This window comes from Macaca thibetana, chromosome 7 (assembly GCF_024542745.1).
Source record: "Macaca thibetana thibetana isolate TM-01 chromosome 7, ASM2454274v1, whole genome shotgun sequence".
In the NCBI taxonomy this organism is placed as follows: Eukaryota; Metazoa; Chordata; class Mammalia; order Primates; family Cercopithecidae; genus Macaca; species Macaca thibetana.
Window position 1 is genome coordinate 3,655,231 of NC_065584.1, and position 22,513 is coordinate 3,677,743.

Below are 22,513 nucleotides of genomic sequence, written 5' to 3' on the forward strand. Positions count from 1 at the left end.
TGCCTGTGATCCCAGCACTTTGGGAGGCCAAGGCGGGAGGATAATCGAGCCCAGGAGTTAGAGACCAGCCTGGGCAACATAGCAAGACCTCATCTCTACAAAAAATAAAAAAATTAGTTGTGGTGCACTTTTACAGTCTCAGCTACTTGAGAGGCTGAGACGGGGGAGGATCACTTGAGCCTAGGAGTTCGAGGCTGCAGTGAGCTAGGATTGGTGCTGCTGTACTCAGCCTGGGCAGCAGAGCAAGATCCTGTCTCTAAAAAAATAAAAAGTTTTTAAAAAATGGGCATATATCTCTCTCTGCCTTCGTAAGAGAGTTAAATATGTACTTACACAGTCTTATCATTTATTTGGAAAAAATTTTTCATTGCTCTAAGGTTTTCTTTTCCAAAAACAAGTTCTAATTATGGAAATGGGACTTAATATGATCTGACTAAACTGTACCTTTATTTTCCTTGGAGTTAATTCTTCATCCCCAAAATTTGCGTCAGGGGAAGGGGGTGGTGCTGAACTCACCCCCTGTTACCCTGCAGCGCCACCTTGTGGAAAGAAAGGCTTTAGCTCAAGCTTGTCCAACCCATGGCCCCGGGATCCCAGGAGGCCCAGGACAGCTTTGAATGCAGCCGAACGCAAATTAGCAAACTTTCTTAAAACATTATGAGAGATATATATTTTTTAACGGTCTTTCTTTCTAGCTCATCGGCTATCATTAGTGTTAGTGTGTTTTATGTGTGGCCCAAACAATTCTCCAGTGTGGCCCAGGGAAGCCCAAAGATGGGACACCCCTGCTTTAGAGCAAGGGACATCCATTGTATCTCTAGGTTTGAGCGACATCTGCCAGATGCCACATACTTATGTTCAAGGCTCCTGACTTTCACTCTAATGTTTTTTTATGAGATGGAGTCACTGTCGCCCAGGCTGGCGTGCAGTGGCATGATCTTGGCTCACTGCAACCTCTGCCTCCTGGATTCAAGGGACTCCACTGTCTCAGCCTCTGAGTAGCTGGGATTACAGGCTCGCACCACCACGCCCAGCTAATTTGTTTTTGTATTTTTAGTAGAGATGGGGTTTCACCATGTTGGCCAGGCTGGTCTCGAACTCCTGACCTCAAATGATCCATCCACCTTGGTCTCCCAAAGTGCTGGGATTTACAGGCATGAGCCACTGTGCCTAGCCTCACACTAACATTGTTTTTAAGAATATTTTTCTTCTCTTTGACGTGGACTAATTCAGTGATTAGAGGGGTAAAATACTGGCTGTTTTTCTATGGAGACATTGAAGATGAGAAAACAGGCAAACCACCTACCTGTTGTGATTCAAGAAACCTGCTATAAAAAGACATTTCATGGCTGGGCACAGTGGCTCACGCCTGTAATCCCAGCACTTTGGGAGGCCAAGGCGAGTGGATCATGAGGTCAGGAGATCAAAACCATCCTGGCTAACACGGTGAAACCCTGTCTCTTCTAAAAATACAAAAAATTAGCCGGGCGTCGTGGCAGGTGCCTGTGGTCCCAGCTACTCGGGAGGCTGAGGCAGGAGAATGGTGTGAACCCAGAAGGCGGAGCTTGCAGTGAACTGAGATCGTGCCACTGCAGTCCAGCCTGAGCAACAGCGCGAGACTCTGTCTAAAAAAAAAAAAAAAAGACATTTCACATATAATTGGGGGAGTTTATTGAGTGCCTCTTATGTGCCTGACACTGCTTCAGGCATACTGATACAGCAGTTAATTAACTGAAACTCTGCTCTGAAGAAGCGTATGTGTTCTATTGACAGCAGACAGAGGATAAACAAATATATAACATAGATCAGGTGGTGGTTGAGTGCTAAGCAGAAAAACATAAGCCAGGGTAGGAGGACAGAGTGATGGAGTAGTGCTATTTTAGATAGATTGGTTAAGGAAAGCTTCCTTTCTAAGGTGCCATTTGAACAGAGACCTGAAAGAAGAGGGTAATACAATGTCAGTAGCTGAGTGAAGTGGTCTAGGCAGAGAATAGCAAGTGCAAAGCCCGAGGCAGGAGTTGGCTTGCCCTGTTGGGGGAGGGAGAAGGACGAAGAGTGTGGTGAGCAGTGAGATCAGAGTGGTGTGCATGTGTGTGTTGCAGGTCTTGGAGGGCCTCTTAGACAATAGTTAGGATTTTGAAATTTATTCTCAGAGAGGAAACCATGGGAAGGTTTTGAATGAAGTGATGTATCTGAAGGGCGAGAGTGGAAACAGATGAATGAGGTTGCTCTTGCAGACATCCTTTCTGAGAGGTGGTGGTGGCTCGGGCTTGGGTAGTAGCCAGGGAGACGAGTTGTCAGATTCTGGCTACGAGGTTGACAGTCTTGTTAATGGATTGTTTGTGGAGTATGAGAGAGAAGGAAGTTGAGCCAATCCTTTATTTTATTCTCCTTTCTCTGTGTGAATGGCAGTGACTCCCAGGTGTGTGTGTTTCAGTCTTTTGAGAGGCTGATTCAGGCAAGTGGGATGAAGCATTTAAGGTGATGGCTTAGACTTAGTTTTCCTTACAGCTCTAATGTTTCTGAGATTTTAAATTGGTGAACTGAATTGCAGCCAGGGCCAGAAGGGACCTTAGCATCAATTCTCATATTGGGGAATTGATGGTGGCCCACTGGAAAGCTAAATGGGTCTTCCTGGTGTTCACCCACCCCCACCCCAACTGATCCTTTCTATGGCTTTTATGAGCTATTTACTCATAACCTACCAAGTGAGTTATTGCAGGTTACTAACATTTAGTATAGCTTTTATCACCTTATTTCTCTTCAGTTATTTTTTGTTATCCCTGAGCTCCTTTTCCACTAGAAAGAAGAAGTAGATGGTAAAGGTGAGGTGGGGGGTCTAATACTTTACCTGATTGGGTTGGGCTAGAAAAGCCTGAGAGCATTTTCCTGCAAATGTGTGTTTCATATTATCTGCTGAGTTCCTGCCGAGAAACCAAGACCCAGAGATAGACCAAGGAGCAGCTTCCCCAGCCAGTTGCAGCAGTCGGTGGCATAGCTAAGGATAGAACTTGAGTTTCTTATTCCAGGGTTCTTTGTACCATGTAAGTCAAATTCCTTAATTCCTTTTCTAGAAGTTTTATATATCCTACTTTTTAAAAACAGCTCCATTGTGGTATAATTTATGTGCCATAAAGTTTACCTATTTTAAGTGAACATTCGGTGATCTTTAGTAAATTAAAATATTTGTACAACCATCACCACAATCTAATTTTAGAACATTTCTGTCATCCCAAAACAAAGTTTGTGCCAATTTGCCATCACTCCTTATTCGCATCCCCAGTCCTAGACAACCACACATCTTTCTTTCTCTATGGATTTGACTGTTACGGGCATTTCACATAAATGGAATCATATAACGTGGTCTTTTGTGTGGCCTCTTTCACTTAGCTTAGTATTTTCAAAGTTCATCCATGTTGTAGCATGTGTCAATACTTTGTTACTTTTATTGCTGAATAATATTCCATTGTATGATATTCCATATTTATCTGTTAATGGGGATTTTGGTTTTGTCTTGTCCTTTTCTTTTTCCTTCCTTTTTTTTTTTTTAATTTGAGTCAGTGGCATGATCACAGTTCACTGCAGCCTTGACCTCCTGAGTTCAAGCAATCCTCCCACCTAGGCCTCGTGAGTAGCTGGGACTATAGGCATGTGCTACCACGCCCAGCTACTTTTTAAATTTTTTGTAGAGGCGGGGTTTTGTCATGTTGCCCAGGCTGGTCTTGAACTCTTGAGCTCAAGCGATCTGCCACCCTTGGCCTCCCAAAGTGCTGGGATTACAGGCATGAGCCACCGTTCCTGGCCTTGTTCCTTCTTTTTGGCTACTGTGAACAGTGCAGCTATGAATATTTGCATACAAGACTTCACGTGGACGTATATTTTTATTTCCCCTGGGTAGGTACCTAGGAGTGGAATTGCTGGGCCATGTGGTAAATCTGTGTTTAAAATTTTTTAGGCCAGGCGTGGTGGCTCAAGCCTGTAATCTCAGCACTTTGGGAGGCCAAGACGGGCGGGTCACGAGGTCAGGAGATCGAGACCATCCTGGCTAACATGGTGAAACCCCGTCTCTACTAAAAAATACAAAAAAAAAACTAGCCGGGCGAGGTGGTGGGCGCCTGTAGTCCCAGCTACTCGGGAGGCTGAGGCAGGAGAATGGCATAAACCCAGGAGGCGGAGCTTGCAGTGAGCCGAGATCCGGCCACTACACTCCAGCCTGGGGGACAGAGTGAGACTCCGTCTGGAAAAAAAAAAAAAAAAATTTTTTTTAGGCCTGGCACGATGGCTCATGCCTGTAATCCCAGCACTTTGGAGCGGGCAGATCACCTGAGCTCAGGAGTTCAAGACCAGCCTGGTCAACATGGTGAAACCCCATATCTACTAAAAATACAAAAATTAGCCGGGTGTGGTGGCGTGTGCCTATAATCCCAGCTACTTGGGAGGCTGAGGCAGGAGAATCACTTGAACCTGGGAGGTGGAGGTTGCGGTGAGCTGAGATTGAGCCTCTGCACTCCAGCTGAACTGTTACGCAAAATAGCTGTACCATTTTACATTTTCACCACCAATATGTGAAGGTTTCAGTTTCTCCACATCCTTGTCAATGCTTGTGATTGTCTGTCTCTTTGATTATAGGATAATTCCTGTTAAGATTTTTTTATTCCTTAGAGATCGGATCTCACTCTGTCACCCAGGCTGTAGTATAGTGGTGTGATCATAGCTCACTGCAGCATTGAACTCCTGGGCTCATGTGATCCTCCACCTTAGTGTCCCGAGTAGGTGGGAATACAGACACATACCACCATGCCCAGCTAGTTGTTTATTGATTTATTTAGTTTTTAATAGAGATGGGGTCTCACTATGTTGCCCATGCTGGTCTCAAATTCCTGGGCCTAAGCCATCCTGCTGCCTCAGCCTCCCACAGTGTTGAGATTACAGACTTGAGCCTCTATGGCCAGCTAGTTCCTGTTTTTTAATAGCTTATACATCCTTAATTTGTGTTTTACTTTGGTTTCCTTGGACTGCCAAGAAAATAGTTTAAATACCAAGTTTGTAAAAATGTTAAAATATCTGTGTGGATTACTTAAATTAGTGATTATTTGATTTCAGTTGATTTTCTTAGTTCAGATGTTCCAGAAAGCAAGGGTAAGATGACCTCTTAAGCTACTTAATATGGTCATCAGTTTTCTGCCTGCCCCATCCTGCATTTCTTGAGCACCGCTGTGTGTCCAGGCACTGAGCTGGAGAACACAAGTATTGGCCTTATGGTCTAGTATGGTCTTTTCAACCTTTTTGGAAAAAAAAAAAAAAAATGGAGCAAGTTAAGATACACTTAGATGATTTCAAGACCATGTAATGAGTCACAGATACTGTTCCAGTAGAGGATATATATAGTCAAGAAAACTATTGATGATTTAATGTAAGGAAGTTGTACTTTAAATAGCCACAGTCTGTTACAGCAGGGGAGAAGAGGAGGCTGTATCTGAGGTTGGGTCAAGATGGGCAGACATTGGTTCCGATCTTTCTCAGGTCAGGTCAGGATGGGTAGAGAGTATTTTCAGTGAGCAGAAAAGGGCAGGGTTTGTTGTGTGATTCATCAGGGTAGAGAAACAGTTTGAGGAAAGGCATAAGTAGGACATCTTGTCATTACATGCTATATTTGTTACAGCACACAATTAGAAATTTTTGTTTTCCTAACTGTAGCTAACCAGATCTTACAGTTTATTTATTTATTTTCGAGATGGAATCTCGCTCTGTTGCCCAGGCTGGAGTGCAGTGGCGCTATCTCAGCTCACTGCAAGCTCCGCCTCCTGGGTTCACGCCTTGCCTCAGCCTCCCGAGTAGCTGGGACTGTAGGTGCCGCCACCATGCCCAGCTAATTTTTTGTATTTTTAGTAGAGACAGGGATTCACCATGTTAGCCAGGATGGTCTTGATCTCCTGACCTGGTGATCTGCCCACCTCAGCCTCTCAAAGTGCTGGGATTACAGGCGTGAGCCACCACGCCCGGCCCCAATCGTTTTTTAACATATTAATCCTTTAGGAAGGGTAAACATATTAACTTGTTTTCTTTTTTCCTTTAGTTTTCTTAATCTTACTGAATTTCATCTGTTTTGTATATACTATTAAAGAAAAAAATATGCTACCAATTAAATTGTGTTGTGCCATGAATTATGAGATGTACTGTGATTTCAAAGATGTTATTAAAATATAGACAAGTGCATCTAGAATCAATACAATATATTTGTGTTGGAGCTTCTTTAGTTATTTTTAAGCTAAAGAAATCTTACTAGAATAACATTAGCAGTCACATGGCTTTTCAGCTTCAATTTTCGGTGATGCTTTAGGGGAATACGTACCATCCAGGTCAATACCAGCTTAATTTCTCTAGAAAGCTTTAAAATCTGCCATGATTACAATGAAATTAGCTTTGAATAATAGAGATTAGGGAAAATGAATTTTGCTAAAATTAGGAAAGACAAGGTTACTGCGAGTGATAAAATGGAATGTAAGAAATTGAAATAATGTTTAGTGACTTTTGGATAAGTTATTTGGGTGTTCTTCGCTTTTAAAAATAAATGTTCAGATTTACAACCTGCCATCATGCATCTCCCCCTCGCTCGTGACATTGAACTTACTCATGAGCTGAAGAGTCTTGGTAATTCAGAAAGTTCCCCAAAATACTGCCACACCATCCTTCATTCTGACAATGCATTCATAAAGAAGTCTGCTTTTCAGAGCAAGTAGGCACAAGCTGTGCCTCTGTGTGAGTGCCGAAGGCTGCTGCTTTACGCGTGCCGCACTCATGAGCTTCTGCCTGCTAGAGGTAAGGATTGTGCGAATGTTTTGCTAGCTCAGAGCGTTGAGAGCAAACCGTGGGATGCCTTAGTGGGTAGAAGGGTAAGGGACGAGGAAGAAAAACCGATTCCGAAATACTGAGTGAAACAGGGCATTCTGCTTGTTGCTAGTGAACTGTAAGAATAGTACTTAAGGGAAGATAGTAAAAAAATTTTTTTTTTTTTTTTTTTTTGAGACGGAGTCTCGCTCTGTCACCCAGGCTGGAGTGCAGTGGCGCAATCTCGGCTCACTGCAAGCTCCGCCTCCCGGGTTCACGCCATTCTCCGGCCTCAGCCTCCCGTGTAGCTGGGACTACAGGCACCCGCCACTGCGCCCGGCTAATTTTTTTCTATTTTTAGTAGAGACGGGGTTTCACCATGGTCTCGATCTCCTGACCTTGTGATCCGCCCGCCTCGGCCTTCCAAAGTGCTGGGATTACAGGCGTGAGCCACCGCGCCCGGCCAAAAAAATTTTTTTTACTCATTTGAAACTTCAATTTATAAAGCATGATTTGGGAAAATATATTATTAGATCTGTAAGAGCATAGATTATGAAGTCACACTGGAAAATATTTACCATTACAACTGTGTAATAAATGTGTATAAGTAAGAATAAACTATATTCCAGTTGTTTCTGATGAAACTGTTAAAGCATTCGTCTTGGCCTTGTTTGAGCTGGATCCAGTAATTACCTATTTTATTCCAAATTCTATAGATTCCAGGCTACTTATTTCAGTATACAAAAACCCCTAGTTTTTATAAATTTTTACGGGTTAGTGAGCAGAGGTAACTGTTACTTAATTTTTTAAAAATTTATTGTAAAATAGAAATGTGTTCAGGGAAGAGGGATGATGCTTGTTTATTGAACAGACTGGATGTATCTTCGATTGTGTGTGTATATATATTTTCTCAACTTAGGGCATGGTGGGTGTTCTGTATTTTGTGTGTCATTCATGGAGTTGACCAGATTTTAGTGTGCCTCCCAGGCATCAGGTCCTGACTCAGCAATGGGAAATTAAAGACTCAAAAGTGAAGTGCTTGGAAGAGTGCAGAGTCTATGAGGGGAGGGAGTCATTGAGGTGATGCAATTAGATATCTGGGTGAAGAGCCACTGGATTGCAAAGGAAGGAGCATGTGGCCTCCCTGGTGAGCGGAGGTGGTAAGGGATGTTTTGCAAAGATGGTAGTTAGGAGCTGAGTTTTGAATTGTGAATAGGAATTTACAGGCAGACAGGAAGGGTACTTCGGCAGAGACATGGCTGCCAGAGAGAACTCCATTGATGCTGATGGAGGGAGGTTTAGTGCTTGGAGAGACTTAGAAGCTAGAAGGCTAGGAGCATGTAGTTTATCTTGTTTTCTCAGAGTATATTTTATAGAAATCCAAGCCTCATGAGATTCCTTGGAGGGAAAAAAGAAATATACATGATCATTACATTAGACTCTTAAGGAGTGCTCAGTTAAGAAACCTGTGTCCTGCTTATATACCAGAGAAGGTGTTTTGGGAAGGGCTGGTGTTGGGCAGTGGGGAGCTCTTAAATATTTTAAGCAAGGGAATAATTTTATTTGACTTTTAGAAAATGAAATGGTAGGCCAGGCGTGGTGGCTCATGCCTGTAATCCCAGCACTTTGGGAGGCTGAGGTGGGCAGATCACCTGAGGTCGGGAGTTCAGGACCAGCCTGATCAACATGGAGAAACACTGTCTCTACTAAAAATACCAAATTAGCTGGGTGTGGTGGCGCATGCCTGTAATCCCAGTGCTTATAGTCCCAGCTACTCGGGAGGCTGAGGCAGGAGAATCACTTGAACCTGGGAGGTGGAGGTTGCGGTGAGACGAGATCATGCCATTGCATTCCAGCCTGGGCAACAAGAGTGAAACTCCGTCTCAAAAAAAAGAAAAAAAAAGAAATAAAATGAAATGGTAGTGGGTGAGGAGTTAGAGTCAGGGGAGATTGGTGGCAAGGAAACCAGTTTAAAACTGTTACCAATTTTGGTTACATAAAATCTGATCATACTTGTAAAGATGCTTAATTTCAGAATGTAGGAATTTAGGGCACTTGTAAGAAAAAAAAATTTTTTTTTTTTTTTGAGACAGAGTCTTGCTGTGTTGCCCAGGCTGGAGTGCAATGGTGCGATCTTGGCTCATTGCAACCTCCGCCCCCCTGGGGTTCAAGTGATTCTCATGCCTCAGCCTCCTGAGTAGCTGGGACTAGAGGCGCGGGCCACCACGCCTGGCTAATTTTTTGTATTTTTAGTAGAGACAGTGTTTTGCCATGTTGGCCAGGCTGGTCTCAAATTCCTGATCTCACATGGTCTGCCCACCTTGGCCTCCCAGAGTGCTGGGATTACAGGCGTGAGCCACTGCGCCTGGATGAAAAAAAAATCTTAACAACAAACTGAAATTATATACTTACTCGAATTCAGAGATTTTAAGGTCTGACTCTGTTGCCCAGGCTAGAGTGCAGAGACGTGATTGTAAGCTGCACTGCACCTTCAAATTCCTGGGATCAAGTGATCCTCCCACCTCAGCCTTCGTCTGAGACCACTGTTGTGAGTACCATTCCTGGCCTGTTTCTGACCTTTTATCGAAGATTAGACAGAAATGATTTTTTAAAATCTTTGGTTTAAATTTTACTTTATTCTTTTATTTTTATTTATTATATTTTTTTGAAACGGAGTCTTGCTCTGTCACCCAGGCTGGAGTGCAGTGGTGCGATTTTGGCTCACTGCAACCCCATGCCTCCCAGGTTTCAGTGATCCTCCTGCCTCAGCCTCCTGAGTAGTTGTTCCACTGTGCCTGGCTAATTTTTTTTTTTTTTGCGAGAGTCTCGCTCTGTCACCCAGGCTGGAGTGTGGTGGCACAGTCTTGGCTCATTGCAACCTCTGCCTCCTGGGTTCAAGCGCGTCCCCTGCCTCAGCCTCCCGAGTAGCTGGGATTATAGGCATGCACCACAATGCCTGGCTAATTTTATTTGTATTTTCTCCATGTTGGTCAGGCTGGTCTCAAACTCGCGACCTCAGGTGATCCATCCGCCTCGGCCTCCCAGAGTGCTGGGATTACAGGCGTGAGCCACCGCACCCGGCCTGCACCTGGCTAATTTTTGTATTTCTTTTTTTATCAGAGTTGGGGTTTCACCATGTTGGCCAGGCTGGTCTTGAACTCCTGATCTCAGGTGATCCACCCACCTTGGCCTCGCAAAGTGCTGGGATTACAGATGAGAGCCACGATGCCCGGCCTAATTTTTACTTTAGGTGTATTGTTGTTGTTTTTTTGAGACGGAGTCTCGCTCTGTCGCCGAGGCTGGAGTGCGGTGGCGCGAAAAAGGCTCACTGCGAGCTCCGCCTCCCGGGTTCATGCCATTCTCCTGCCTCAGCCACCTGAGTAGCTGGGACTACAGGTGCCCGCCACCACGCCCAGCTGATTTTCTTTTTTTTTTTTTTTTGTATTTTGTTTAGCAGAGACGGGGTTTCACCGTGTTAGCCAGGATAGTGTTGATCTCCTGACGTCGTGATCCGCCCGCCTTGGCCTCCCAAAGTCCTGGGATTACAGGCGTGAGCTACCACGCCCAGCTAGGTGTATTGTTTTTAAAGTATCTCTTTCGGCCGGGCGCGGTGGCTCACGCCTGTAATCCCAGCACTTTGGGAGGCCGAGGCGGGCGGATCACGAGGTCAGGAGATCGAGACCATCCTGGCTAACACGGTGAAACCCCGTCTCTACTAAAAATGCAAAAAATTAGCCGGGCGAGGCGGCGGGCACCTGTAGTCCCAGCTACTCGGGAGGCTGAGGCAGGAGAATGGCGTGAACCCGGGAGGCGGAGCTTGCAGTGAGCCGAGATCGCGCCATTGCACTCCAGCCTGGGCGACTAAGCCAGACTCTGTCTCAAAAATAAATAAATAAATAAATAAATAAAAGTATCTCTTTCATTGTTCCACTGAGGAAAAGAAAAAAAACATTTCCTTCCAGTATGATGTCTTAAGATGCTAGATCAAAGTGTTAGTATTTTTTTGAAATTTGAAAAAAAAAAAAAAAAAAAAGGCCAGGCACAGTGGCTCACGCCTGTAATCCAGCACTTTGGGAGGCCAAGGCAGGCGGATTACTTGAGGTCAGGAGTTCGATATCAGCCTGGTCAATATGGCGAAAACCTGTCTCTACTAAAAATACAAAATAAAATCAACTGGGCCTGGTGGTGTATGCGCCTGTAATCACAGCTGCTCACAGAAGGCTGAGGCAGGAAAATTGCTTGAACCAGGAGGCAGAGGTTGCAATGAGCCAAGATCGTGACATTGCACTCTAGCCTGGGCGACAGAGTGGGACTCTGTCTCAAGAAAAACAAAAAAACAATTAAAACACCAGGTGTAGTGGCTCACATCTGTAATCCCAGCACTTTGGGAGGCCAAGGCAGGAGGGTTGCTTGAATTCAGCGTGGTTTGAGACCAGCGTGGGCAGCATGGCAATACCCTGTCTCTACAGAAAATACAAAAATTAGCTGGACATGGTGGCACATGCCTGGAGTCCCAGCTTACTTGGGAGGCCGAGGCAGGAGGATCTCTGGAGTCTGGGAGGCAGAAGTTGCAGTGAGCCGAGATCACACCACTGCACTCCAGCCTGGATGACGGAGTGAGACCCTGTCTCAAAAAAATAAAATGAGGCCAGACGGTTTTAATTTTTTCGAATACACTATAATGTATTTTTTCGGTTTAAGGGTCGTTTATTTTTCTTTTACTGTGATATATTAATACACCTCCCTGGCCAATTTCTTTTAAGGAATTGGATTTTTGGTCTTTTTATTATCATTTTTTTAGGAGCGCTTTATGTATTGAGGGGATTAGCTATTTATTTGTAATACGAGTTGCAAATATTTTCCCCTACCTTGTTTTTTTGGTTTATAAGAGATTCTTATATTTAATATACTTGAATATCAATCTTTTTAAAAATAGTGTCTGGTTTTTGAGTCATAGTTAGAAACAACATCTATACTCCAAGGCTATAAAAGGGAATTTACCCAGGTTTTATTCTGGACTTTTTATGGTTTTAGGGTTCGTATCTAAATATTTGATCTATTAGGAAATTATGCTGGTGTACGATATATGGTATGAAACCATTTTTTTTCCAGATGGATATGTTTTGTTCAAACATCACTCATTGTATAGTCGTTTTCCCTCCTTGATTTTTGAGATACCTCCCTCATCATTTGCCATTTTTTTCATGGGTAATTGGGTCTATTTCTGGGATATGACTTTGCCCCATTGATCTATATATGTACTGGTGCCTTGTTGTTTTGGGGCTTTATAATGATCTGGTAGTGCTCTTTGCTATTACTCTTCTCGTTTGGAATTTTCCTGACTTGTCTTTTTCATCTTGTATGTGAACTTTAGAATCAGCTTATCTTTTATTATTTCCAGAAAAGAATCCTGTTGGCATTTTGGGGGCAGGGGGTGGGTAGAGGGATCACTTTAAATTTATAGATTAATCTCTTTGTGATAAGGAATCTTAAGTTGTAGCTTTAATCTTTTCTCTTACAGATGATATTAACCGTTTTCTTGAGCAACAATGAACAGATTTTAACAGAAGTTCCTATAACACCAGAAACAACCTGTCGAGATGTTGTAGAATTTTGCAAGGAACCTGGAGAAGGCAGCTGCCATTTAGCTGAAGTATGGAGGGGAAATGGTATGTATTAGGTCCTGTAAAGGTTGTTACATGAATAAAATCAGATCACCATCTTTTAGCTAGCTTGTGATGGATTTGCTTTTTTTCTGATAAACCTGGGGAAAAAAAGGCACTAAGGGATAAAAGGTACTAAGTACCTAAAAAAGTAACTAAGTACATATAATTTAGTATTTATCAAATGGAAAATATTGCTTCTAGTTCTTAGTTATCTGTGGTAATAAAGAATTGAGTAATTAAAATAAATGTAATTATATTGCACGGGACTGAGTTTTACAAAATGCTTTTTTATATACTTCTTTGTTTTTTTTGAGACAGGATCTCACTCTTATCTCCCATGCCAGAGTGATAGATGTTTGGGTTGTCTCTTTTTTTTTTTTTTTTTTGGCTGTTATGAATAATGCTTCTATGAACTTTCATGTACAAATTGTTTTTGTTTTTTGTTTTCTGACACGGAGTCTTTCTCTATTCCCCGGGCTGGAGTGCAGTGGCATGCTCTTGGTTCACTGCAACCTCCGCCTCCTGGGTTCAAACGATTCTTGTGCCTCAGCCTCCCAAGTAGCTGGGGCTATAGGCGCGCACCACCACGCCTGGCTAACTTTTTGTATTTTTAGTAGAGTTGGGGTTTTGCCATGTTGCCCAGGCTGGTCTTGAACTCCTGAGCTCAGGCAGTCCACCCACCCTGGCCTCCCAAAGTGCTTGGATTACAGACATGAGCCACCGTGCCTGGCAATGTACAAGTTTTTGTGTGGACATATATTTTCATATCTCTTAGGTATAAACCTAGGAATTTCTGGGTCATATGGTAATTCTGTGTTTAACCTTTTCAACAATCACCAGACTGTTTTCTAATGCAATTGTTTCATTTTACATTCCCTACAGCAGTATATGATGTGGAGAATTTCTCCACATTCTCATCAACACTTGATACTATCTAACACTTGATACTATCTGCTTGATTTTAGCCATCCTAGTAGTTGTGAAGATATGTCTTATTGTGATTTTCATTTGCATTTCCCTAATGACTAATGATGGTGAAAATCTTTTCATGTGCATATTGGCCATTTATGTATCTTCTTTGGAGAAGTGTCTATTCAGTTCCTTTGCCCATTTTTTTTTTTTTTTTCCTTTTTTTAAGACAATGTCTTTCTCTGTTGCCCAGGCTGGAGTACAGTGGCACAGTCCTGGCTCGCTGCAACCTCCATCTTCTGGGCTCAAGCAGTGCTCCCACCTCAGCCTCCCATGTAGCTGGGACTACAGGCATGCACCACCATGCCCAACTAATTTTTGTAGAAACAGGGTTTTGCCATTGTTGCCCAGGATGGTAACTTCTGGGCTCAAGTGATCCACTGCCTTGACCTCCCAAAGTGCTGGGATTACAGGTGTGAACCACCACACCCCACTCCATTGCCCATTTTAAAAATGGGTTGTCTTTGTAGTACTGAACTGTAGAAGTTCTTTATGTATTCTAGATACAAGTCCCTTATAGATATATAAATTACAATTTTTCTTTTTGCAAGGTTTTGTGCTTTTAATATTATACTTAGAATTCAGAGTAAATAATTTTAAGGATACATGGAGAAAAACTTGACTTTGATGAACATTGGACTATTATAAATTAGAAGTAAAAGGACAGGTCCTCAATTATTAGCCTACTGACAGCTACAGGAAGCAGGCAGTTAAGTAATTGTAATTAATGTGGTTTTTTTTTTTGAAATGGAGTCTCGCTCTGTCGCCCAGGCTGGAGTGCAGTGGCGCAATCTTGGCTCACTCACTGCAACCTCCACCTCGCGAGTTCACGCCATTCTCCTGCCTCAGCCTCCCGAGTAGCTGGGACTACAGGCGCCCGCCACCACGCCCCACTAACTATTTGTATTTTTAGTAGAGACAGGGTTTCACCATGTTAGACAGGATGGTCGCGATCTCCTGACCTCGTGATCTGCCCGCCTTGGCCTCCCAAAGTGCTGGAATTACAGGCGTGAGCCACCGCGCCCGGAATTAACGTTTTTAAGGGGAGCAGTGTTAGAGCCTGATCATTAATTCCATTGTTTTTCTTCTCTAGCCTCTTAGCACTTTTGTTCTCTGTTACTTGTTATCACTTCTAATTCCTCATCTGCCTTCCCATTGTAAGGGAATAAAATTTTTACATAAGTATTATAGCCCTAAATGGTCTATGGCCTCTTGAGAATGCTTATCTCCCTCTTATGAGTCACTCAGTTGGTGCCATCCTTGTCTCCCGGCCCATCTCAAATCATAACTCTTAGTTTTACCTCCTCAAGGATGAGGACTAGCACCCTGGAGCACAGAGTCACAGCACAGTACATTTACCGTGGCTTCTGTACATGTCCCTTCATTGTCTAGAACAACCCATAGGAGTTTGGCTAACATCTGTTTATTCTTTGCCTCTCATCCCTTCCATGAATCTCAAAGGGTATTAGTGTCCCTGTGCTCTAATACTGTTGTAGTATTTATCAAAACATGATATAGGCCGGGCACGGTGGCTCATGCCTCTAATCCCAGCACTTTAGGAGGCCAAGGCGGGTGGATTACTTGAGGCTAGGAGTTGGAGACCAGCCTGGCCAGCATGGAAAAACCCCATCTCTACTAAAAATATAAAAATTAGCCAGGCATGGTGGCACATGGCTGGTAGTCCCAGCTTCTTGGGAGGCAGGAGAATCCCTTGAACCCTGGAGGTGGAGTTTGCAATGAGCTGAGAGTGTGCCACTGCACTCCAGCCTGGCAGAGCGAGACTCTGTCTCAAAAAAAAAAAACACAATATAGTAGTAGTTTTCATCTCTATCCTGTTGGACTAAAATTCCTGAAGGCAGGAACTTGTCTGTTGTTCACCATTATATCCCCAGTGCCCAGCCTAGTGTTCGTAGAAGGCACTTAGTGAACACAGATTAGTAAGTAAAATGGCCAACAAAGCTGGGTCTAGGAAGAAGAGAAGGTAACTTCCAGTGGATGCCGTCAAAGGGAGAGAGAAAGCACTGTAACAGCCTTTCTCAATCCTTTTACCTAGAGGAACCCTTACAGAGTTTTTTTTGTTTTTTTTTTTTTTGTTTGTTTGTTTTTTTTTTAAGGTTTCAGAGAACCCTCACATAAAACTTAATTGCACCTGGGTGCTGTGGCTCAATCCTGTAATCCCAACACTTTGGGAGGCCGAGGCGGTTGGATCACCTGAGGTCAGGAGTTTGAGACCAGCCTGGCCAACATGGTGAAACCCCGTCTCTACTAAAAATACAAAAAATTAGCTGGGCGTGGTGGTAGGCACCTGTTGTAATCCCTGCTACTCGGGAGGCTGAGGCAGGAGAATCGCTTGAACCTGGGAGGTGGAGGTTGCAGTGAGCCGAAATCACACCACTGCACTCCAGCCTGGGCAACAAGAGTGAAACTTCATCTGAAAAAAAAAAAAAAAAACTTCTGCACCCATAACTGCTGACATTAGTATGATCAGTATGTCATAGATAGAATCCTTCAATAGTAATTATCAGTGCTTTCTAGTAGAGCTAGTTCACTGTGGATCTGTGCATTATTTTGCTAAGGTTGCCATAACAAAGTGCCACAGACTGGGTGGCTTAAACAACAATAATTTATTTTCTCACAGTGATGGAGGCTAGAAGTCTGAGATGAAGGTGTCAGCAGGCTTGGTTTATTCTGAAGACTCTCCTTGACTTGTAGGTGGTTGTCTTCTCTTGCCTGTGTCTTCCCTCCATGCCTGTCTGTGGACAAACCTCTTGTAAGGACACTAGTCATATTGGATTAGGGGCCACTTTGATGACTTCATTTTTTAAAAATCCTGTCCCCAAATACAGTTACATTTCGAGGTACTTGAGGTCAGGACTACAATTTCACGGGGACACACTTCAGCCTGTAACAGTCTGTTAATTTGGCCAGGTCATGATGTATAGGGTTGTTAGTCCATTTTCATACTGCTATAAAGAACTGCCAGAGACAGGGTAATTTATGAAGGAAAAAGGTTTAATTTGCTCACAGTTCTTCATGGCTGGAGAGGCCTCAGGAAACTTACAATCATGGCAGAAGGCAAAGGGGAAGCAGGGCATCTTCTTCACAAGGTGGCAGTAATGAGAAATGTCAAGTGAGGGGAAGAGTCCCTTCTAAAACCATCAGTTTTCATGGGAACTCACTGTCATGAGGAGCCACCTCCGTGATTAGTGACCTCCATCTGGTCTCTCCCTTGACATGTGGGGATTATGGGGATTATAATTCAAGATGAGATTTGGATGGGGGCATAAAACCTAACCAGATCAGCAGTGTTTTTCCTTTTCTTTCCTTCCCTTCCCCTCCCCTCCCTTCCCCTCCCTTCCCCTCCTCTCCCCTTCCCTTCCCTTTTCTATGACAGAGTCTCGCCCTGTCACCCAGGCTGGAGCACAGTGGTGCTATCTCGGCTCACTGCAACCTCTGCCTCCCAGGTCCCAGTGATTCTCCTGCCTCAGCAATCATGGCTCACTGCAGGCTCAAGCTCCTGGACTCAAGCAGTCCTCCTGCCTCAGCCTCTCTAGTAGCTGGGACTACGGATGTGTGCCACCACACCCTGCTAATTAGAAAAAAAAAAAAAAAAGGCCAGACTCGGCTCATGCCTATAATCCCAGCCCTTTGGGAGGCTGAGGTGGGCGGATCATGAGGTCAGGAGATCAAGGCCATCCTCGCTAACACAGTGAAACCACGTCTCTACTAAAAATAAAGTTAGGCGGGCATAGGTGGTGCACGCCTGTAGTCCCAGCTATTTGGGAGGCTGAGGCAGGAGAATGGCGTAAAACCCAGGAGGTGAAGCTTGCAGTGAGCCGAGGTCACGCCACTAACTCCAGCCTGGGCAACAGAGCGAGACTGTGTCTCAAAAAAAATGTAGCAATTAAGTCTCACTGTGTTTCCCAGACTGGTCTTGAACTCCTAGGCTCAAGTGATACTCCTGCCTCCCAAAGTCCTGGGATTCAGGTGTGAGCCACCATGCCCAGTCCCTAGGGTTTTTTTTTTTTAATATATGCCAGCTTTTCAATGCTTCTTGATAGAGCACATGAGCTGATATTAACTTTTTTTTTTTTTTTAAGACAGAGTCTCACTCTGTCACCCAGACTGGAGTGCATGGAGTGCAGTAGCACGATCTCAGCTCTCGGCAACCTCCGCCTCCTGGGTTCAAACAGTTCTCCTGCCTCAGCCTCCTGAGTAGCTGGAACCACAGGCATGCGCCACCACACCCGGCCAATTTTTGTATTTTTAGTAGAGATAGGGTTTCACCATGTTGTCCAGGCTGTTCTTGAACTCCTAACCTCAGGTGGTCCATCTGCCTTAGCCTCCCAAAGTGCTGGGATTACAGGCATGAACCACCACACCCAGCCTGATATAAACATCTTGATTATGTAAAAGATTAGTTTTGTAATCCCATCACTTTGGGCAGCCGAGGCAGGTGGATCACTTGAGTTCAGGAATTCAAGACTAGCCTGGCCAACATGGTGAACGGTATCTCTACAAAAAAATTCAAAAAATTAGCTGGTGTAGGCTGGGTGCGGTGGCTCATACCTGTAATCCCAGCACTTTGGGAGGCCAAGGTGGGCGGATCACCTGAGGTCAGGAGTTCAAGACCAACCTGGCCAACATGATGAAACCCTGTCTCTACTAAAAATACAAAAAATTAGCCAGGTGTGTTGGCTCATGCCTGTAATCCCAGCTACTTGGGAGGCTGAGGCAGGAGAATCGCTTGAACTCAGGAGGCGGAGGTTGCAGTGAGCCGAGATCGCGCCATTGCACTCCAGCCTGGGCAACAAGAGTGAAAACTCTGTCTCAAAAAAAAAAAAAAAAAAAAATAGGTGGGCGTGGTGGTGCATGCCTGTGGTCCCAGCTACTCAGGAGGCTGAGGTGGGAGGATCGCTTGAGCCAGGGTGGAGGTTGCAGTGAGCTGAGATCGTGCCGTTGCACTCCAGCCTGGGCAACAGAGTGAGACTCTGTCTCAAAAAAAAAAAAAAAAAAAAAATTTAATGGAATAACGTAGCTTGATAACCATTTGAGGGTTCAGGTCTGTGAAATAGAGGGGAATCATGAGAATCTTTCTTGTTTAAATAACCAAAATAAACTGAAAAATTAGGACAATGAATGTACAAGATTCAAACCAACTTCAATAATTAAGACTGACCGAATTGGTGCATAAGGTTTGTGTTTTGAAGCACTCCTTCTGCTCCAAATTCATAAGAAACTAAGTTTCAGAGAAAATATATAAAAACTAAAAAGACATTCTCACATTAAAAAAATAAATAGATGACAATGAAGAGTAGCCTTTCTGTGGAGCAAAAGTGCAAGACAGTGAGCAGGACCAAAACTGTGGTTCTGCTGGCCTCCACTGGACATAGGCCACGGGGCTGGGAGTTGGGTTCCTGTGGAGCAGCAGGGCTAAAGGTGTGTTCTACCTGAGTTAAGCCAAGGGCCAGGCTTCACTACTTGGTGCTGGAGTTACTCCTGGTAAGAATGAATATTAAATAATATAGTGCCTGTAAAGTGCTTACAACTGTGCCTCAAGTGGAACGGAGTGGGAAAAGGGGAACACAGAGAACTCCATCAATCCAAGAGAAATCAGAAAAGGGGGAAGAAAAAGAAAGGACAAGAGACTGAAAACCTGAAATAAACCAGGAGAACTAAATATAAGAATATCCATAACCATGTTAACTGTAACAGATTAAATTTGCCTATTAAGACAGAGGTACAGATTGGGTGAAAAATAAAATCCAGCTGTATGCTGCTTACAAGAGACAGACATACAAGCATAATATCATCAGAAATGTTGAAATGAAGAGAAAGGTGAAAAAGCTTTTCTGGCAACATTAATATCAGGCAAAATAAAATTTAAAGTTAAACTGTTAAGATAAAGATGGACATAACAAAAGGAGTGATGTATGAAGAAGCTTAAACAGTCATGAGTAGATGTACATTTAACAACGTAAACTGAAAAATACAAAGTCAAAATTTATAAAATTAGGAGGAATTTTGTAAATCCACTGTCAAAATGGGAGATCTGTAGGCATGTATCTATTAGAAATTAGTAGATCAAACAGTCAAAATAAGATTAGGGAAGAACTGAGCCACACTATTAACAAGGTTTATTTATTAAGTACAGTTGAACCTTGAACAGCATGGTGACTGGGGACACCAAACCACTGCGCAGTTGAAAAACAAGTGTAACTTTTGATTCTTCCAGAACTTAACTACTAGTAGCCTTTTGTTGACCAGAAGCTTTACTGATAACATAAATCACCAATTAATACATTTTATATGTCATATATGTTATATACTTTATTATAATAAAATAAGCTAGAGAAAAGAAAATGTATTTACAATTCATTCAGTGTAAGTGGATCATCATAAAGGCCTTCATCCTTCATGGTTTTTCGTTTTTTTGTTTGTTTGTTTGTTTGTTTTTGAGACAGAGTTGTGCTCTGTTACCCAGGCTGGAGTGCAGTGGCGCAATCTCAGCACACTGTAACGTCCGCCTCCCGGGTTCAAGTGATTCTCCTGTCTCAGCCTCCCAAGTAGCTGGGATTACAGGTGTGCACCATCATGCCTAGCTAATTTTTTGTATTTTTAGTAGAGATGGGGTTTTGCCATGTTGGCCAGGCTGGTCTGGAATTCCTGGCCTCAAGTGATCTGCCCACCTTGGCCTCCCAAAGTGCTGGGATTACAGGCGTGAGCTGCCACACCTGGCCCTTATCTTAATGTGAATTAGGCTGAGGGAGGAGGAAGAGGAAGGGTCAGTCTTGCCGTCTCAGGTGGCAGAGGTGGAAGAAAATTCACATGTGAATGGACCTCTGCAGTTCAGACCTGTGTTCAAGGATGAAGTGTATACAGTATGCCATAGCTGTGTAGTAAGATGTTTGTGTTAGGGGAAAGTGGATGAAGGATATACAGGAACTCTTTGTACTATTTTGGTAACTTTTCTATACATTTCAAATTATTCCAAAATAAAACAATTATGTTTAAATGATAATGTGCACATGTAGAACAGAAAATCAAGTTCAGAGGATAAATTAAGATGAGCAAGACCTCCATGGTGAGACGTTTTAAGACATCATTGAAGAACACAAGATGCATGAAAAAAATGAAGGCACACAATCATGTTCATGGCCCGGAAAACTTGGTATCAGAAAGATACTAGGTCTCCCCATGTTTATTTATACATCAATTAATATTGTTCCAGTCAAAATTCTACCTTTTTAAAAAAGATCTGGACAAAAAGGGATGAGAAATACTAAGACAATTTTGAAACTAAGCCATGTGAGGGAAATTGATCTACCAGGTAGCAAGACCTACTACAAAATGATAGTAATTAAGGTTGTGGTGTTGTCACAGTGATAAGTGGATAGCCAATGAAATAGAAGAGACAGCTCAGAAAGATCCCATGTACATACGACATCCTGCTACATATTAGAGGTGACAATTACTTGGCTGTGGAGAATGGATAGACTATTCAATAAATGATGCTGGGACCATTGATTATTCAAGTAGGAAAAAAATAAAATCAGATCTTTATGCCAAATGCAGAAATAAATTCCATAAAGTCAGTGAAAACCTGTACTTTAAAATTTGTAGAAAGAACATAAGAGAATATCTTTTTTACCTGGGAGTAGAATAGGATTTATCATACCAAAAACTCAAACTAAAATTGGAAAAGACTGATAACTGCTTACATTTAAATTTTTTAAACTTCTATACAAAAAATGATACCAACAAAATTAATAGGCAAGTTTATTTTCAGTATATGTAACCAACCTGAGATTAGTATCCAGAGTATAAAGAACTCCTTTAGGCTGGGCGCGGTGGCTCAAGCCTGTAATCCCAGCACTTTGGGAGGCCGAGACGGGTGGATCACGAGGTCAGGAGATCGAGACCATCCTGGATAACACGGTGAAACCCCGTCTCTACTAAGAAATACAAAAAACTAGCCAGGCGAGGTGGCGGGCGCCTGTAGTCCCAGCTACTCGGGAGGCTGAGGCCGGAGAATGGCGTGAACCCGGGAGGCGGAGCTTGCAGTGAGCTGAGATCCGTCCACTGCACTCCAGCCTGGACTACAGAGCGAGACTCCGTCTCAAAAAAAAAAAAAAAAAAAAAAAAAGAAAAAGAACTCCTTTAAATCACTAAGAAAGAACCCAGATTCCCCCTGCCCCAACACCCCTGAGATGGAGTCTTGCTCTGTCGCCCAGGCTATAGTGCGGTGACTCGATTTTGGCTCACTGCACCCTACACCTCGGGTTCAAGCGATTCTTCTGCCTCAGCCTCCTGAGTAGGTAGGACTACAGGCACCTGCCACCACGCCTGGCTAATTTTTGTATTTTTAGTAGAGATGGGGTTTCACCAAATTGGCCAGGCTGGTCTCGAACTCCTGACCCCAGGCAATCTGCCCACTTTGGCCTCCCAAAGTGCTAGAATTATAGGCGTGAGCCACCCCGCCCAGCCACAATCCAGATTTTTGAAAAATAGGCATAGTATCTGAGACAGTTCACAGAGAAGGAAAATGGAATGCATTATAAATATAAAAGTGGTTCTTTTAAATTCAACAACTGGGTTAGTGCTCTTCTCAAGTAATTGGTTAGATATTGGCCAGGGACAGTGGCTCACACCTGTAATCCCAGCACTTTAGGAGGCTGAGGCAGGCAGATCGCTTGAGCCCAGCAGTTGGAGACTAGCCCAGGCAACATGGCAAAACCCCATCCCTACAAAAAATACAAAAATTATCCAGGCATAGTGGCGTGTGCCTATAGTTTCAGCTACTTGGGAGGCTGAGGTGGGAGGATCACATGATCCTGGGAGGTGGAGACTGCCGTGAACTGAGATCATACCACTGCACTCCAGCCTGGGTGGCAGAGCAAAAACCCTGTCTCAAAAAAAGAAAGAAGTGAGAGATTGTGAGTAAGCTTTGATTTTTAAAATACATTTATTTTTATTTACTTGGTACTGACAAACATTCACAATGATGTTGCCTGAGTCACCAGGAAGTGCCCTGTCCAGCCTTTGTACCT

At 43.4% G+C, this 22,513-nt stretch overlaps 1 protein-coding gene and 1 non-coding gene across 5 annotated transcripts in view; both read left to right on the plus strand.

Annotated features, from left to right (window-relative positions):
* PPP1R13B (protein phosphatase 1 regulatory subunit 13B) overlaps positions 1–22,513 on the plus strand; it is a 122,565-nt gene that overhangs the window by 44,247 nt on the left and 55,805 nt on the right. For all 4 annotated transcript variants that reach the window (XM_050798366.1, XM_050798367.1, XM_050798368.1 and 1 more), the window contains exon 2: positions 12,350–12,497. In XM_050798366.1, the coding sequence (XP_050654323.1) occupies positions 12,350–12,497 (148 nt within the window). The remainder of the gene's footprint in view (positions 1–12,349; positions 12,498–22,513) is intronic.
* On the plus strand, positions 12,517–12,595 carry LOC126960411 (small nucleolar RNA SNORD51). Its single transcript, XR_007727960.1, has one exon. It is a non-coding gene; the product is annotated as a small nucleolar RNA SNORD51 (small nucleolar RNA).